We start from the raw sequence: 20552 nt of genomic DNA, 5'->3' as shown, positions 1-20552 counted from the left end.
AGACAACTTACAAAATCTTAGATAAAAATCCAGTGGAATTAATCAAAACAAACATGAAAAAACTACTTAATGATGGCCTAATACAAGGCTTCATTACCCAAAAACAGCTAGATTTCATTTACATTGAACAGCCCATCACTCCGATAATCCATGCACTGCCAAAAACACACAAAAAAATCTTCCCTCCACCGATGAGACCTATAGTCTCAGGTATTGGATCAATATTAGAGAGATTATCTGAATGGCTCGATACATTGTTGCAACCACTGGTACAAAAAACACCTGGTTTTCTCAGTGATACCAAAAATGTCCTTAATTCACTACACAATTTACGGTGGCAAGAAAACTATACATGGCTTACTTGTGATGTGGTCTCATTATATACCTCTATCCCCCACCAAATAGCTCACACTGCTCTGGAAGAATATCTATCCATGCACAGCAGTTACGATCAAAAATTCCAAAAATACATTCTGGAGGTTCTAGTGTTTTTAATGACGAATAACTACTTTCAATTCGATGGAAAATATTATCTCCAATTGTCAGGGGTATCCATGGGAGCTAAGTTCTCCCCCTCAGTGGCGAACCTGGTTATGTCGTGGTGGGAACAGTCTTATATTTTTTCCAGTAACAATTCTTATGGCAATTGTATCGAATGGTACGGTAGATACATTGATGATATTTTACTTATATGGAAAGGCGACATCAACTCCATCCCAGATTTTGTTGAAAGTTTAAACCACAATCAATGTAACCTTAAATTCACACATAACCACGACACCACTGAGATTGTCTTTCTGGACCTTAAGCTAAGCGGTATAGTAGGCCAGATTATATCCACACAAACATACCGTAAACCTACAGCATCCAACAATATACTCCATGCCCAAAGTAATCATTCCAAGCAAACCATCCGGGCCATACCAGTGGGAGAGATGCACCGCGCGAAACGCAACTGTAGTTCACACGATCAGTTTAAACTAGAAGAAGACCAAATTAAATCCAGACTCACAAAAAGAGGATATCCCCAATGGTCACTCAAACGAGCAAGTGACATCATGTCAAAAAAAACCTAGAACCCAGCTACTTGAATATCACAATGAAACCACTTCCAAGCAAGATACCAAAGGTCAGCCCACACTAATCCTTCAACAGAGCAACCAATTCTCCCAAATCAAAAATTTAGTAAATCTATACTTACCGATTCTCATGGAAGACGACAGTCTGCGTACCATCTTAGCGGGAGGGATTAGAGTAGTAGCTCGCAAAGCACCATCTCTGGGCAGCGTTCTTTCTCCGTCTTTCTTCAGTTCCAACGATAAAACGAAAACAACATGGTTAGAAACAAAAGGTTTTTACAAGTGTGGCCAACACCCCTGCAAAGTTTGTACTTATGCATACCCCACCAAAAATTTCTGTAACTCCACTCAAACAGACACATTTATCATCCATAATTATATTAACTGCAACACAGAATCTGTTATCTACATAATTGAGTGCACTGAATGTCAATTGAAATATGTGGGCTGCACCAACAGAAAACTTAAAACTAGAATACTGGAACATCTCAGTTACGTCAGGAATCCGAATATAGTCAATATTTCTAATGCTTCAAAACACTTCATACATAAACACAATAGGACCACCAGAACTTTTCGTTGCTACGCTATCGAAAAAATCCATCTGCCTAAAAGAGGAGGAGATATAATTAATAAAACCCACCTTAGAGAAGCCTATTGGATATACAGATTAAAAACAAGATTTCCGGATGGCCTCAACCTAAAAAAAGAGCTAATGTATCAATACTGAGTAACCTTCTAGGGCCACCAGTACGATATCACTTCCCAAACATGTGACACCTACAATTGTATTACAGTATTCCAATACAACTTATTAGTCAATTTTGCCCTAGTCTGAGAGTCTCCACTCACCCGGAATTTTAATAACCAATCCCTTGTGGTGCATGCGTAACATTTGCTAAATGACATGCATTACATCCCCATATTCCTGTTTTTAGCTTGCACGTCACGTTTTTCTTCTTTTTTCCTTATCTATGCACCCATGATCCTAAGATATAAACAAGTGAAAATTGAACTATAGATACGCCTAATATTACAAACTGGCCCTTCTCTACTAAACTCATATTACATTACATTCTTCCACAAGTGGTAATTTATAACGTACACAGTCCCGACCTCGCCAGAACCAACACATCATGCAAAGTATTATTCAATTATCAAATTACGTGTAATTTGAAGAAATATATATTTCACCTATTATGTTGGTCTGACCGGGATGCCTTTTTCCCCGAACAGATGGTACACTGTGATTCGTCCTGCATCCTGCGTTCCATATGGCCACAAGATCTGGAACGCACATATGACCACCAATTATGATTTACACCAACAAGTCCACAATTGATACATAAAGCTTAAATATCACCAACATTTGACATTATGACGTTCTTGCTGTATATGTAGTATTATTAATGATTATTACTCACCAGATATACGAACGGCTACATCCAACTCTCACATCCTCTCACTTCCGGATTGCGTTCCAAGTGACGTATTGAGCCGTGGAACGCAATCAGGACTCAGCTGTTACCACCGGATATAGTATAAATGGGCCAGGGCGCCAGTTTTCAAATCACACAACAGCCAAGTCTAAGGACGTCGGTATCGTCCGAAACGCGTAGGCTTCACAGGATCTTTCCTCTCATTACCCACACACCGGGACCATACTCTAATGGACCTTTTAATGGAACTTCATTAAACTTGGAAATTCCTTCCGTTTTACCTCTATCTAAGCGCTGGACCGAACTTCCTTTCTACCTCCGTACCACACATGATAGGATTAGATACAGTGGCTCAGCAGACAGTATCACACATGATAGGATTAGATACAGTGGCTCAGCAGACAGTATCACACATGATCGGATTAGATGTAGGGCCCAGCAGACAGTATCATACATGATTGGATTAGATACACAGCTCAGCAGACTGTATCACACATGATAGGATTAGATACAGGGCCCAGCTCGCTGACATTGCGGCTCCAGCGCTGGACCCAGGATAGGTAAGAATAATAATTTTGCTTCTTTATGTGTTACTGATTATTTTTGTGTGTTTGTGTTTTTTTTACAGGTTCGGTTGTTGGACTTCGGATACGAGGACTTCAATGACGGCATTTTTTTTATTCTCAATAAAATGGTTAATGAGGGTTGTGTTTTTTTATTTCAATAAAATATTTTTTCTATGTGCTTGTATCTTTTTAAACTTTATTATCACCGCCTTAGTAATGGCCGCTGGCTGATTGACAACCTCCATTACTAAAGCGGGGCTTAATGTTAGCCGGTGCAGAGGCTACACTAACCCCCATTATTACCCCGGTACCCACCGCCACCAGGGGTACTGGGAAGAGCCGGGTACAAACCAGTACCCGACCATCTGTAGTGACAGGCAGGCACCGGGGTGGCCGCAGGCTGGTAGTATTAGGCTGTGGAAGGCCAAAAACAGTGGCCCTTCCCACCCTGGTAATGCTGCCTGTTGCTGCTGTGTTCTATCTGGCTGGTTATGAAAATTGGGAGGGACCCAACATCGTTCTTTCCAATTATTTTTTTTTTTTTTTTAAATGACGTGGGGTCCCCCCCATTTTCATAACCAGCCAGATACAATAAAGCAGCAGCAGGCAGCATTACCAGGATGGGAAGGGCCACTGTTTTTGGCCTTTCCCCTCCTGATAATACCAGCCTGCGGCCACCCCAGTGGCCGACCATCACTACAGATGGTCAGGTACTGGATCGTACCCGGCTCTTCCCAGCACCCCTGGTGGCGGTGGGTACCGGGGTAATAAAGGGGGTTCGTGTTAGCCTCTGCATCCGCTAACACTAAGCCCCGCCTTAGCATTGGATGCTGTCAATCAGCCGGCGGCCATTACTGAGGCGGTAGTAATATAGTTTAAAAAAAACAAAACACAAAGACATAGAAAAAATATTTTATTGAAATAAAAAAAACCCACACAACCCTCATTAGCCATTTTATTAATAAAAAAAAAGCTGTCATCGAAGTAGTCCTGGAATCCGCCGTAGTCCAACGACCGAACCTGTAAGAAAACACACAAAAAATGATTAGTAACACATGTGTTAGGGTATGTGCACACACACTAATTACGTCCGTAATTGACGGACGTATTTCGGCCGCAAGTACCGGACCGAACACAGTGCAGGGAGCCGGGCTCCTAGCGTCGTACTTATGTACGACGCTAGGAGTCCCTGCCTCGCTGCCGGACAACTGTCCCGTACTGAAAACATGTTTATAGTATGGGACAGCTGTCCTGCAGCGAGCCAGGGACTCCTAGCATCGTACATAACTATAATGCTAGGAGCCCGGCTCCCTGCACTGTGTTCGGTCCGGTACTTGCGGCCGAAATACGTCCGTCAATTACGGACGTAATTAGTGTCTGTGCACATACCCTAAGGCTTAGATACAGGGCCCATGTGTGATACTGTCTGTGGGACCCTGTATCTAAGCCTACCACAAGGTAGGCTTAGATACAGGGTCCAGTAGACAGTAATCTTATACAGTATAAGATTACTGTGTGCTGGGGCCCTGTATCTAAACCTACAGTGTGGTAGGCTTAGATACAGGGCCCAGCAGACAGGATCACGCATGGGCCATGTATCTAAGCCTACCATGTGATTGGCTTAGATACAGGGCCCAGCAGACAGGATCACACAATCTGTGATCCTGTCTCATGGGCCCCCTAAGCCTGCTACATCGTAGGCTTAGGGGTTGTGCAGTCCCTAAACATTGATGGCCTATCCTCAGGATAGGCCATCAATAGCTGATGTGTCGCCCGGGACCCGCAAATCAGCTGTTTTGAAGGGGCCGCAGCACTCGTACGAGAGCTGCTTCACCTTCATTTCACTACTCGCTCACACTGAATCGCCGACACCGATTCACAGTGTGACCGGAATGAAGTGACAGGAATGAAGGGGAGCAGCTCTCGTACGAGTGCTGCGGCCCCTTCAAAACAGCTGATTGGCGGGTCCCGGGAGTCAGACCCCGCCAGTCAGGGCTAACCTTACCTTCCTCTTCGGCCGCGGCGGGAGTTCTGTAGTCTCGATGCTGTGCGCGGCGGCATAGCGCTGTGACGTCATGCGCTGCGCACAGCGCTTGACGTCAGGACCTCCGCTGCGATCCGGAACCAGGAAGGTAAGTAAAGTATGTTACTATAGTAACAGGGGCCCGCGGCCCGAGTTACTATAGTAACTTTTTATTGATGTGGTGCGGGGGGGCCGTGGGCCCCCCTGGCTTCGGGGCCCGGTCGCAATTGCGACCGCTGCGACCCCTATAGCTACGCCAGTGCCGAAAGGCATCCAAATGTAATCAGGTCTCCCATTATCTGAGGTAGGGCTTGTTTTGGGTCGGAGATCATCAGTATGTCATCCGCAAATGCTACAATTTTGATTTCGGCCCCGTCTTTTTTTTTTTTTTTTTTTTTTTTTATGCCCTGAAATGCTGGGGAGGTTTGTAAATGTCTCAACAAAGGATCTATGGACAAATTGAAAAGTAGGGGTGAGAGTGGACATCCCTGAAGTGCCCCCCAGACCATATCTAAATGAGGTTTATTATGTCCAATAACCGTAATTGTGGTTCTTGTGTCAGTTTGTAGGAGCGCTATGTAGTTCAGAAAAGTAGCACCGAATTTACGCTGCATTAGGGCTTCGGTCAGGGAAGGCCACGCCATCTTATCGAACGCTTTCTCTGCGTCTAAAGTTGTTTTATACTTGGAGGTACACTTTATATAACTTCTTTTGTATATCCTGGAGGAATGAGAGAAGATACTAAACTGTAACTATAAGAAGGGGGCATCCACTATGTCTACAGGAAGGAAGGTTTCTACATGAACCTAGATTTAGTTATTTACTGTAAGAGCAGTCACACTAACACTATGGAACTCTGAGGAAGTTGCCATGGGGAAGTCCTTAAAAGAGTTTAGAAGTTCCCTGGATCTTTCTTGAGTGTAATAATATTACAGGTTATTTGTACTCGATTTCTGGAGATGGGTTGTTGATCCAGGGATTTATTTTGATCGCCAGATCTGGAGTCTGGAAGGAATTTTTCCCATAAATGTCTCTCTCCGTACACAGGATTACACAATAGTGAAGAAGACATCGGGTGACTGTACGACTCCCATCATCCATCTCCATGAGTTAGGAGGATGGAGCAGTAGTCAGAGCCCCATCACAGAGTCACCCCCTCACTCCCGGATACATGAGAAGAACAATAAGAAGATCTTAGAACTGATCTACAAGATGACAGAGCTGCTGACTGGAGAGGTGACACTGCTGGGAATGCTGGGAAATTATATAGTAACAGCACTGGAGGTGTCTGGGTAATGACTGTATCATTGTGTGTGTCAGGTTCCTATAAGGTGTCAGGATGTCACTGTCTATTTCTCCGTGGAGGAGTGGGAGTATCTAGAAGGACACAAGGATCTGTACGAGGGGGTCATGATGGAAAACTACCGTCTGCTCACATCACAAGGTAGGAAGATACATAGAGATAGATATATATTTTGCATTACTGTGGGCACAGGCTGGTACTGTCGGCCATGTTGATGTCTTAATACTGTCATGTGCAGTACATACACAATGACATGTAATGTAGGAGCTCCACAATTTCGGCTGTTTTCACATCACGTTAGAGCCCTACGTTTCCTGTATATGTCCAACAAATCTATAGGACTTCATTCACCAGACGGATTACAAAAGCGTGTCCTTTAGCACAAGTGGAGCCAAGAGCAGTATACTGTATGAGCGCAGTAAAGCGAGGTGTACCGTCCATGTGCATGCACTCATTTCCGCCGGATTCCTGTCCTGGACACCTCTCAGTAACTTGTAAGTTCTTTTGCTGTAATGGACGGTTTTGACATGGGAAGATTTGGAACACTAAACTTCAGCTATATAACGACATGCTGGGGGTTTTGTGGCTCCAAACCTACTGACAGGTTACCTTCTTAATGCTGCCAGGACTCCTGGAGAATGCCTGTGAGTCCTGCTTCCCCCGTCCACACAGAATTATTGACCGCTTTTCCTTTGTGATCCTGCTCATCAAAATCTTAGGGTATAAAGGAAATTTCTGACGATGGTGCAAAGCCTGAGATTCAAACACGCGTTCCTTGCTTTACCTCCTGTCCGTGCAGAACATGTAAGGAGTGATGCTGAAAAGGGTTAATATCAGCCCCCCACACACGCTACTTTACACATTTGTGGGGAGGAACAAGACATTCCTATTCTGTGACATGCTGCTCATTTGCAGTGTGGAGGATGGGCAGTCATACCAGGTGTATGTTACTGCCAGTCATCAATCTCCGCCAGTGTGCTAAGCTGGTCATACACATTATGTAGATTGCAGATGACGGGAGAGAGAAGGATCGGGCTGTGGAATTTCAACATGCCGGTTCCTTTTGTTAGTAGATATGCCGCTGCTAGAGGAGACTTGCAGCGGCTTTCTCCCTATTGAAAACACACCCGACTGAGCGTTCATGTATGAGGAGGAGGTGAGGAACGATGGTTCACCTGACCGCTATCTAGAGTGTGTGACCGGCATTAGGCTAGTAGTTCACAAAACTAAGAAACTCTGCAGGTCTCAAATAATGGCTGAAAATCATTTCAACAAAAATTGTCTCCTAAAAAGCCACAGGGGGCTCCTTCCTCGTTATGGCCACAGTTGGGTTATATTTCAGCATAGGGTAATGGAGCAATGAACACATTTACTGATAGATTCTCTCTAACCACTTGCCGCACTATGTCGACGCTATGTCATAGCGCAGAAGGAGACGTATGGAACGGGTTGAACCCACTCCAGACGGCTGCCATCGCCGTAATTTTATTTTTTACCGCAGGGTGGACACCATGACAACGAAACCCAAAAAACAATGGAGCAATTGTTGTTTTTTCCAATTTTATTTTTCCGTTTCCCAGTACATTATGTGGTACATTAAATAGTTCTATTAAAAACGACGTGTCTAGCAAAAAGCAAGCCCTCATATGACTATGTGCACGGAAAAATAAAGGAAGACTGGGAGGAAAAGATGAAAAATCTTAATATGGATGCAGTGCCAAGTAGCGATTGTCCAGAGATAATGAAGATTATTCAACCCACTTTGGCTTCTCACAGGAAAGTTTGGAACATTTCTAACAGACTATTCAGAGCAGATTGTTGTCCACTGGTGGTAGCAGAGAAATCCACGAGGTTTATTAGATAACACCAAAGACATAAAACACTTCAGGGCCAATAAAAAAGTGGTGGACAGTAAACTTTAGCAACCAGTGCCAGGCAGCTGCTGCCAAAGCAAATAAAATCATGGGATGCATCAAAAGAGGCCTAGTTGCTCATGACCAGAATGTAGTTTTGCCTCTTTAGAAATCACTAGTCAGACCACACTTGGAATATCATATACAATTTTGGGCACCTGTTTATAAGAAGGACACGGGTGAACTAGAACGGGTGCAGAGGAGGGCGACCAAGGTAATTCAGGGAGTGGGTAGATTGCCTACCAAGAAAGGTTATCAAACTTGGGGCTATTCAGTTTTGAAAAAAAGACGTCTTAGGGGCAATCTAATTACATTGTACAAATATTTAATCTGACAGTACAGAGATCTTTCTTTTTACACCTGTGCCTGTTACCACGACAAGGGAGCATCCTCTACGTCTAGAGGAAAGAAGGTTTCTATACCAACATAGATGGGAATTCTTTACTGTAAGAGCAGAGAGACTTTGGCACTCTCCTACACAGGATGTTTTGATTGTTGGTTTGTTAAGCAAGTTCAAGGAGGACCTGGACGCCTTTCTTATAAATATTAAAGAGTACCTCCGGTTATACTGACGTTATATAGAAAGACTATTCTAGTGCAGGAGTGTGCCAATAATAGTCTTTCTAAATGATGACTTGTATTAGCATTTTTGCTTATAACTACTATGGACAGTCCGCGCTGCCGGCTGCTCATAGCTCTGCATTAGATGTCACGTTAGATTGTACAGCACTGGTGGCCGTTCTAGATACGGGAGCCATGGAGATGAGCAGGAGGTACTCTTTAATGTTACGTTATGGGTACTAGATTCTGGCGATGAGACGACGATCCAGGGATTTATTGTAATTTCCAGATTTGGAGTTGGGGAGGAATTTTTCCCCAAATGAGACAATTGTCATCCACTTCATGATGGGTTTTGTCTTCCTCTGGATCAGCACGGTAGGATAACAGGTTGGACTTGATGGTCTTGTGTCTTTTTTCAACCTTATTAACTATGTAACACAGAATGTATGGAGCAAAATTTACCACTAATATAAAGTACAATGTGTTCCAAAAAAATGATCTCAGGATGACTTGGATAAGTAAAAGCTTATTCCCACTTATGGTACATGATATGGCATAGTATATGAAATAGAGTAAGAAATTCTATACATGGGGGGGGGGGGGGAATCCCAAGCATGCCCTGTTAGACAGCGTCCTTTTGAATTTATCATCTTGAAGGGAACCTTTCACCTCCCCATAAATGTGCAGCATCTAATGGGACGGGCTGCACAAACCCTGGGGCACTTTACATTTTTTTTCTGCCTCCCACCGTTATTTAGATATCGGTGACGTTATATTTGGTGCCCGATATTTAAATAACCCCCTGAACAGTCAACGGGGCGTGTACTGTCAAGGGGGCGTGTTATGATGGCTGTGACACTTTTCGAATCAGATATGGACAGTGCCAAAGCATGAGAGAGTGGGTGATTGCAGTCTTTTCATCTGAACAAGCAAGCGGGTGTGTCAGTGCTACGGACAGAGATGTGGAGAGAAGAGCGCGCATGCGCGCTCTCATCTCTTCAGCTCTTGTGAGAGATCAGTCTTGTAGTTTCTGACGAACTCGCAAGGGGGCGTGTCACTGCTACGGACTATATATATATATATATATATAGTCCGTAGCAGTGACACGCCCCCTTGCGAGTTCGTCAGAAACTACAAGACTGATCTCTGGGCTTGATATAACACAGTGGACCAACACCTTCAGATGACATGGCTCCCCAAACCATCACTGAGGAAACTTTACACCAGACCGCAAGCAACTTGGATTAAGTGCCTCTCCACTCTTCCTCCATACTCTGGGACCTTGATTTCCAAATAAAATGCACAATTTACTTTCATCTGAAAACAGGACTTTGGACCACTGAGCAACTGACCAGTCCTTTTTCTTATTCGCCCAGGTAAGACGCTTCTGACGTTGTCTCAAGGAATGCGACAGTTCTAGCCCATGTCCTGGATACGTCTGTGTGTGGTGGCTTTTGAAGCTCTGACTCGAGCCGCAGTCCACTTCTTGTGAATCTCCCCCGGATTCTTGAATGGCCTTTTCTTGACAAACCTTACAATGGTGTGGTTATCTGTGTTGCTTGTAGGGATGCACGATGCATCGAAACTTCGATACTGTTTCGATACTCTGCATCCCCAAACGGTTCGATACCGTTATTTCATGTATTTCGATACTTAGCTGTGCGGCAGCACAGCTCAGTATAGTAATACATGAATGTTTGAGAGCGGGGCTGCGGCTGTGTAATACAGCCATTGCCCCGCTCCTGAACCCTGACAAATGCACGCCGTCAGCATGATGTGATGCGGCCAGCGCTGCACTTATGATTGCCGGCAATGAAGACAGAACATGGCGGGCGCACTGCAAAACACCTCCATGTTCTGAAAAGAGAGAGCATGGTGGATTGAATGTCGCCTTCAAGTGTTTTATTGATACCGACTATTATGATAGGAAAGGATTATATTGTGCAATGTCCCCTTTTATTGCCACATTGTGAGATTAGTTTTTAAATTCCATTGAACTAATCTTGCCCTCTATAGTCATTAATCTTTCCCTATCTTCAGGGTCGGTATGGTCCCGACGCGCGTTTCACTGAACTAAGAAGCTGACTTAGTTCAGTGAAACGCGCATCGGGACCATACCGACCCTGAAGATAGGGAAAGATTAATGACTATAGAGGGCAAGATTAGTTAAATGGAATTTAAAAACTAATCTCACCGCATTTACTTCGCTCCTTATAAAGCTGGAACGAATGTACGTAGTGGGAGTATCACTACAGGCTACTGAGCTGGTAAGTGCCGATGACGTCGCGGCACTCACAGCTAATACTTTGACAGCTTGCTGGCGTACAGCCAGCGAGCTTAACAACTTCACGAAGCAGTAGTGTTCACTACTAAAAAGCAGTCTGTCTATCTGCTAAAACATAGCAAAAGCTAATATCTCTGCACTGCTGCCGAATTGAGAATCGCAGCGGCAACGCTGAAAATACACAATACAGCAGACTCGGTGACTAGTCAGCTGCTCACTGAGTGAGAATTCTATTGCTCACGTTGCTGAATCAATTGTTGCTCAAAATAGGATCGAAGCAACAGTGCAGGGAAGATAATAATTAAAACGCACTTGCAGATTAAGAAACTTTTCACTGACATAAATCGCAATCGTTTTTGCGCTGCTGCACAACTAACTGATTGGAGCGGCAGCGCCAACAACGTATTCCGTGACTAGGCAGCTGCTCACAGAGATTCAACATAACCTTTTGCGGAGTGCTGATGCAGGGTATTTTACAATACACTAATAATCCTTGCAGCACTACCTCTTCTATTTTTCACTAAGGTAGTAAGGCAAACAACAGGCTTTCTACCTAGTGGAATCAGATGAAAGTCGTTACTACACTTTGTGTTAATTTAATAAAATAACACACAATGTGGCAATAAAAGGGGACATTGCACAATATAATCCTTTCCTATCATAATAGTCGGTATCAATAAAACACTTGAAGGCGACATTCAATCCACCATGCTCTCTCTTTTCCTTCTCTCCCCATACCTATAATTTCTATGATTCACTAGGTGGTGTACACCTGAGCATGGAGGGATAATTAAATTTAACATCTAAGAAAAATTAAAATTGGAGGTCTCCTCTACCAACCTCCATGTTCTGTCCTCAGTGCCTGCGCCGCCGCACATTAGTGCAGCGCCGGCCGCATCACCTCATGCTGACCGCGGGCGCACTTAATGTCAGGAGCGGGGCAATGACTGTATTACACAGCCGCAACCCCGCTGGCGGAGATTAGAGAAATCTCTCATCTCCGCCGTTATTCCTGTGAATGCTGCGATCAAAGCGGACTGCAGCATTCAGGAGAAAATGAGAAAGGGGGATGCCCTTTAGATCGTGTCACAGGGATTTCCTGTGACGCGATTGAGGGACATACCATATATGGGCAGACAGCCCAGGGTCCACTGAAGGACCCCAGGGCTGTCTTACCAGAGTTTGTTGTTAGGGCATACTTAGGTATGTCCTAACAACTGCCTGTGTACTATCCGTACCCAGGCTAATGTACTGGCATATAGATATATGCCTGTGTACTATCAGTATATAGATATATGCCAGTACATTCAAGTTTAAAAATAAAGTAAAAACATAAAGTAATATTAGATTTAAAAAACACACACACACACACACAATTTTTACAATGAACATTAAAATAAGTCTCAATACATAAAATATACACACATTCGGTATTGGCGCGGCCGTAATAACCTGCACAACAATAAAATAAAAACTGCTTTCTTTCACTTATTGTGAGGCGCGAGGTGTGATGAATTTAACCTCCATGTGCCTCACATTTATAGTAATTAACCCCATCATGTACCTTACACATTAACCCATTATGAATAAGAAACATGATGCGGTTAATTAATGTGAGGTACTTTCAAAATTCAATAACACCTCGTGCCCCACATCAGAAAATGGAAGGATTTTTTTTTTTTATTATTACTGTTGGCATAGTATCGTTTTGGCATCGAAATCGCAATACTACACAAAGTATCAGTATCGAAGTCCAAATTCTGGTATCGTGACATCCCTAGTTGCTTGTTCATCCTTTCTTCTACCACACTTTTTCCTTCCTCTTAACTTTTCCATTAATATGCTTAAATACAGCACCCTGTGAACAGCAGCTTCTTTGGCAATATCCTTTAGTGGCTTACCCTCCTTTTGGAGGGTGTCAATGAGTGTCTTCTGGACAACTGTCAAGTCAGTAGTCTTCTCCATGATTGTCTAGCCTTCAGAACTAGACAGTTTGACCATTTAACCTCTTCAGGACCCAGCCAGTTTTGGCCTTCAGGACACAGACGATTTTTTTTCAAATCGGACATGTTACTTTATGTGGTAATAACAACGGAATGCTTTTACCTATCCAAGCGATTCTCAGATTGTTTTCTCGTGACATGTTGTACTTTATGTTTGTGAAAAAATTTGGTCGATAATTTAGGTATTTATTTCTGAAAAATTTTAAAAATGTGCAAAAATTAGCATTTTTCTAAATTTAAACGTATCTGCTTGTAAAACAGATAGTAATACCTCGCAAAATAGTTACTCGTTAACATTTCCCATATGTCTACTTTTATGTTTGCATCGATTTTTTTAATGTTCTTTTATTTTTCTAGGACGTTACAAGGCTTAGAACTTTTAGCAGCAATTTCTCATATTTTAAAGAAAATTTCAAAAGGCCATTTTTTCAGGTACCAGTTCAGTTCTGAAGTGGCTTTGAGGGCCTTATAGATTAGAAAATTCCCAGAAGTCACCCTATTTTGAAAACTGCACCCCTCAAGGTATTCGAATCAGCATTCACAAAGTGTTTTAGCCCTTTAGGCGTTTCACAGGAATTAAAGCAAAGTAGAGGTGAAATGTACAAATCTTATTTTTTTTGCCGAAATTCATTTCTAATACTTTTTTTTAATTTTTATGTAACACAGAAGGTTTTACCCGAGAAATGCAACTCAATATTTTATTGCCCAGATTCTGCAGTTTTTAGAAATAGCCCACACGTGGCCCTAGTGCGCTAAACACAGGCCTCAGAAGCAAAGGAGCACCCAGTGGATTTTGGGCCTCCTTTGTTTTAGAATATATTTTATGCACCTTGTCAGGTTTGAAGAGGACTTGTGGTGCCAAAACAGTGGAAACACCCCAAAAGTCACCCCATTTTAGAAAGTACACCTCTCAAGGAATTTATCTAGGGGTATAGTTAGCATTTTAACCACACAGGTTTTTCGCTAAATATATTGAAATTAGTCTGTAAAAATGAAAAACTACTGTTTTTCTGAAAAAACATAGAAAATTTTAATATTTACAAAGAATAACAAAGAAAATGCACCCCAACATTTGTAAAGCAATGTCTCCTGATTACGGCAATACCCCATATGTGGTAATAAACTGCTGATTGGACCCACAGCAGGGCTCAGAAAAGGAGCGCCATTTGGATTTTGGAGCACAGATTTTGCTGGATTGGTTTTCAGTGCCATGTTGCGTTTGCAACGCCCTGGAGGGACCAAAACAGTGGAAACCCCCAAAGTTACCCCATTTTGGAAACACCCCTCAAGGAATTTTTCTAGGGGTATAGTGAGCATTTAGACCCCACAGGTCTTTTGCAGAGTTTATTAGAATTAGGCCACGAAAATGAGTATCACAATTTTTTTCCACTAAAATGTTGAATTTTCTAATTTTCACAAGGGATAAAGGAGAAAAAAAACAACCAATTTTTGTAAAGCAATTTCTCCCGAGTACAGAAATACGCCACATGTGGTCATAATTTTTTTCATTAGAAATGAATTAACCCTTTCAGGTCTGATCCATTTTTTGCTTTCTTATTTTCGTTTTTCACTCCCCACGTTCTTAGAGCCATAACTTTTTTTTTCTTTTTCCGTCAGTAGAGTGGTGTGAGGGCTTATTTCTTGGGGGAGGATCTGTAGTTTCTATTGACACCACTTAAAGTGCCATAAAATGTACTGGGAAACGGGAAAAAAAATTCTTTGCGGTCTGATGTTTTGTTTCACCACCATCTGAGAGCCGTAACTTTTTTTATTTTTCGGTTAATTGAGTGGTGGGAGGTCTTATTTTTTGCGGGACGAGCTGTAGTTTTTATTGGTACCATTTTTTGGTACATAAAAAGTGATCCAAAAGTTGTATTTCATTTTTTTTTTTAAAGCTGAAGTGACAAAAAAAAGACAGCAATTTTTGCGGTTAAAATTATTTAACTTTTTTACGGTGTTTACCGTGCAGGTTAAATAATGGTATATTGTAATAGTTCGGCCTTTTACGGACGTAGCGATACAAATTTTGGTTATTTTTTTTTTACATTACTTTAGAAGAAAAAGGGGAAACGTTTTTTTTTTTTTAACTTGAAACTTTTTTTTCTTTCTCACTACTAATAACTTTAATTCTTCTACACATTTTATTAGTCTCCCTAGGGGACTTGAACCAGCGATCACTGGATGGCTGGTACAATATACTGCAATACTGATGTATTGCAGTATATTGTTATTTTTATAGGCTTCTGTAACCGCACGATCGCTGTTCCTGTCCGTTAGTCCTGGGTGTCAGCTGTAATACACAGCTGACACCCGTAGCGTATGGAGCGGGCTCAGCACGTGAACATCAACCCCCGCACCATGCTATTAAGTCATAGTGCGCAAAGGGGTTAATGCACAGCGGATGGTGTGAATATTGCAATTCTCCACTGATATGTCATTTTAGTGCATAATATGTCGTGCCCAGTTTGTGCCACTGAAGACAAATTCCTCATAAAACTTTAATCGGGTTCTCCCGGGTATGGCGATGCCATATATGTGGGTGCAAACTTCTGTTTTGGCACGCTGCAGGGCTCAGAAGGGAGGGACGGGATTTTGCTTTTGGAGCGCAGATTTTGCTTGGTAGTCGTTCTGTTTGAGGTTTTGCTGGTATTTCAGTTTATAATGTGGGGGCATATGTAAGCTGTGCGGGGTACATCAGGGCATAATAAGAGGGTATAATAATGCGGTAAATAAATAATAATTCATAGATGTGTGGTCGGTGTCGCACTGATAAATGGTGCCCAATCTTATTTGCTTTTGGAACACCCTGCACATTTTGCATTGCCATATTCTGAGAGCCAGAACTTTTTTATTTTTTCACCACCGGAGCTGTGTGAGGGCTTATTTGTTGCGGGACAATCTGTAGTTTTCATTGGTTCCATTTTGGGGTACATGCGTTTTTTTGTTGTTTTTGCTTTATCACTTTTTATTAAAAATTTTTTGAAAGCCGGGTGACTAAAAAACATTGTCAAAATTGCTTGTTTTTGGTTTATTTTTTGCAGCTTTCACCGTGTGCTATAAATTGCAGTTTTACTTTATTTTGCAGGTCGGTACGATTACGGCGATACCATATGTATATAGGTTTTTTTATGTTATGCAGCGTTTGCACAATAAAATCACTTTTATTAAATAATTTATTTTCTGTGTCACCATAATCTGAGAGCCGTAACTTTTTTATTTTGTTTTTTGCGGAACGGGTTGTGGTTTTTATCGGTATTTTCGGGTACGTGCGACTTTTTGATCACGTTTTATTCTCTGTTTTGGGAGGGGTGGTGACCAAAAAATAGCAATTCTGGTGTAGATTTTGTATTTTTTATTTTTTTGGGGGTGTTCATCGTGCGGGAAACATAACATTATAGTTTTATTGTTTGGGTCGTTACGAACGCGGCGATACCAAATATGTGTATTTTTTTTTTAATGTGTTCATTTTTTTCCTATAATGAAAGTCTTCTTATTATAGGAAAAAAAAGCATTTTTTGTTTATATAACGTATAACTTTTATTTTTACACTTTGTTTAAAACATTTTTATTACTTTTTTTTACTTTTTTCACTTGTCCCACTAGGGTACATTTAGACTTGTAGCTTTGATCGCTGCTAGAGTACATTACACTACCTACGTAGTGTAATGTATTCTAACTGTCATTGTGACGTGACCGTCACACTGACCGGAAGCCTCGGAGGACCGGCCAGAGGCTGCTCCTTCGAGGCTTCCGTACATGGCAACCCGGAGGTCATTGTCTGGCCTCCGATTGCCACAACAAGCCTCGGCAGCCCCCACAATCACTTTGTGGGGGCTGCCGATGTGCTTCAAACCACTTAAATGCGGCGAACGCAATCCGTCGCCGCATTTATGGGGTTAATTGCCGAAATCAGCGCCGATGGTCCGCTGACCTGCAAGACTGGAGTGTCAGCTGTATGTCCTGATGTGGGAAGCAAGTCCTCTGCAGGACGTACAGGCGCAGCACGTGAAGAGGTTAAAGGCTTAGGAAACCTTTGCAGGTGTTTTGTGTTGATTAGCTTGTTAGAGTGTGACAACATGAGTATACAATCTTCAACTTTTACCCAATATTCTAATTTCTGAGACCCAAATTTTGGGGTTTTCATTAACTGTTAGCCATAATCATCAACATTAAAAGAAAGAAAATGCTGGAAATAGATCACACTGTGTGTAATGAATATAATATACGAGTTTCACTTTTTGAATTGAATTTCTGAAATAAACAAACTTTTTGATATTCTAATTCATTGAGAAGGGTGTGTGTGTGTGTGTGTGTGTGTGTGTGTGTGTGTGTATATATGTTGTATATACACTACCGTTCAAAAGTTTAGGGTCACTTAGAAATTTCCTTATTTTTGAAAGAAAAGCACAGTTTTTTTCAATGAAGATAGCATTAAATTAATCAGAAATACACTCTATACATTGTTAATGTGCTAAATGACAATTCTAGCTGCAAACGTCTGGTTTTTAATGCAATATCTACATAGGTGTATAGAGGCCCATTTCCAGCAACCATCACTCCAGTGTTCTAATGGTACATTGTGTTTGCTAACTGTGTTAGAAGGCTAGTGGATGATTAGAAAACACTTGAAAACCCATGTGCAATTATGTTAGCACCGCTGTAAACAGTTTTGCTGTTTAGAGGAGCTATAAAACTGACCTTCCTTTTGAGCTAGTGGAGAATCTGGAGCATTACATTTGTGGGTTCGATTAAACTCTCAAAATGGCTAGAAAAAGAGAGCTATATATATACACACACACACTACTGTTCAAAAGTTTGGGGTCACCCAGACAATTTTGTGTTTTCCATGAAAACTCACACTTAAATGAGTTGCAAAATGACTAGAAAATATAGTCGACATTGACAAGGTTAGAAATAATGATTTTTATTTCAAATAATAATTTTCTCCTTCAAACTTTGCTTTCGTCAAAGAATGCTCCATTTGCAGCAATTACAGCATTGCAGACCTTTGGCATTCTAGTTGTTAATTTGCTGGGGTAATCGGGAGAAATTTCACCTCATGCTTCCAGAAGCCCCTCCCACAAGTTGGATTGGCTTCATGGGCACTTCTTGCGTACCATACGGTCAAGCTGCTCCCACAACAGCTCTATGGGGTTGAGATCTGGTGACTGCGCTGGCCACTCCATTACAGATAGAATACCAGCTGCCTGCTTTTTCCCTAAATAGTTCTTGCATAATTTGGAGGTGTGCTTTGGGTCATTGTCCTGTTTTAGGATGAAATTGGCTCCAATCAAGCGCTGTCCACAGGGTATGGCATGGAGTTGCAAAATGGAGTGATAGCATTCCTTATTCAAAATCCCTTTTACCTTGTACAAATCTCCCACTTTACCAGCACCAAAGCAACCCCAGACCATCACATTACCTCCACCATGCTTGACAGATGGCGTCAGGCACTCTTCCAGCATCTTTTCAGTTGTTCTGTGTCTCACAAATGTTCTTCTGTGTGATCCAAACACCTCAAACTTCGATTCGTCTGTCCATAACACTTTTTTCCAATCTTCCTCTGTCCAATGTCTGTGTGCTTTTGGCCATATTAATCTTTTCCTTTTATTAGCCAGTCTCAGATATGGCTTTTTCTTTGCCACTCTGCCCTGAAGGCCAGCATCCTGGAGTCGCCTCTTCACTGTAGACATTGACACTGGCGTTTTGCGGGTACTATTTAATGAAGCTGCCAGTTGAGGACCTGTGAGGCATCTATTTCTCAAACTAGAGACTCTAATGTACTTGTCTTGTTGCTCAGTTGTGCAGCGGGGCCTCCCACTTCTCTTTCTACTCTGGTTAGAGCCTGTTTGTGCTGTCCTCTGAAGGGAGTAGTACACACCGTTGTAGGAAATCTTCAGTTTCTTGGCAATTTCTCGCATGGAATAGCCTTCATTTCGAAGAACAAGAATAGACTGTCGAGTTTCACATGAAAGCTCTCTTTTTCAGCCATTTTGAGAGTTTAATTGAACCCACAAATGTAATGTACCAGATTCTCAACTAGCTCGAAGGAAGGTCAGTTTTATAGCTCATCTAAACAGCAAAACTGTTTACAGCGGTGCTAACATAATTGCACAAGGGTTTTCAAGTGTTTTCTAATCATCCACTAGCCTTTTAACACAGTTAGCAAACCCAATGTACCATTGAAAAAAACTGTGTGCTTTTCTTGCAAAAATTATGAAATTTTTAAGTGACCCTAAACTTTGGAACGGTAGTGTGTATGTATGTATGTGTGTGTGTGTGTGTGTGTGTGTGTGTGTATACGTATACAGGGTGGGCCATTTATATGGATACACCTAAATAAAATGGGAATGGTTGGTGATATTAACTTCCTGTTTGTGGCACATTAGTATGTGGGAGTGGGAAACTTGTCAAGCTGGGTGTTGACCATGCGGCCATTTTGAAGTCGGCCATTTTGTATCCAACTTTAGTTTTTTCAATGGGAAGAGGGTTATGTGACACATCAAACTTATCGAGAATTTCACAAGAAAAACAATAGTGTGCTTGGTTTTAACGTTACTTTATTCTTTCATGAGTTATTTACAAGTTTCTGACCACTTATAAAATGTGTTCAAAGTGCTGCCCATTATGTTGGATTGTCAATGCAACCCTCTTCTCCCACTCTTCACACACTGATAGCAATACCGCAGAAGAAATGCTAGCACAGGCTTCCCGTATCCGTAGTTTCAGTTGCTGCACATCTCGTATCTTCAAAACATAGACCATTGCCTTCAGATGACCCCAAAGATAAAAGTCTAAAGGGTTCAGATCGGGAGACCTAGGGGGCCATTCAACTGGCCCACGACGACCAATCCACTTTCCAGGAAACTGTTCATCTAGGAATGCTCGGACCTGACACCCATAATGACATAAATAACTCATGAAAGAATAAAGTAACGTTAAAACCCAGCACACCATTGTTTTTCTTGTGAAATTCTCGATAAGTTTGATGTGTCACATGACCCTCTTCCCATTGAAAAAACTAAAGTTGGATACAAAATGGCCGACTTCAAAATGGCCGCCATGGTCAACACCCAGCTTGAAAAGTTTCCCCCCTCCCATATACTAATGTGCCACAAACAGGAAGTTAATATCACCAACCATTCCCATTTTATTTAGGTGTATCCATATAAATGGCCCACCCTGTATGTATATATATATATATTATAGAAAATATTGTCTACAAAGGTGTATATAGCATTTAAGAGGCTAATAAGCAGGTGACGCCCTGACACCTTTTTTTGATTGGCGGGGAACTGTTAAAATAGAGGCCCCCTGTGTCCTGCCACTTTCAAGTTTATCCCCGTCCATAGATACAGTCAAATACTATGGCGAAGCAGGG

At 42.0% G+C, this 20552-nt stretch overlaps 1 protein-coding gene across 2 annotated transcripts in view; it reads left to right on the top strand.

The window, feature by feature from the left end:
* Window positions 1-20552, top strand: part of LOC142662433 (uncharacterized) — a 64084-nt gene that overhangs the window by 20997 nt on the left and 22535 nt on the right. For both annotated transcript variants that reach the window (XM_075840750.1, XM_075840675.1), the window contains exons 3-4: window positions 6155-6343; window positions 6428-6551. In XM_075840750.1, coding sequence (XP_075696865.1) covers window positions 6155-6343; window positions 6428-6551 — 313 coding nt within the window. The remainder of the gene's footprint in view (window positions 1-6154; window positions 6344-6427; window positions 6552-20552) is intronic.

This window comes from Rhinoderma darwinii, chromosome 1 (genome assembly GCF_050947455.1).
Source record: "Rhinoderma darwinii isolate aRhiDar2 chromosome 1, aRhiDar2.hap1, whole genome shotgun sequence".
NCBI lineage: Eukaryota > Metazoa > Chordata > Amphibia > Anura > Rhinodermatidae > Rhinoderma > Rhinoderma darwinii.
This window is presented reverse-complemented; position numbering and strand designations above follow the sequence as displayed.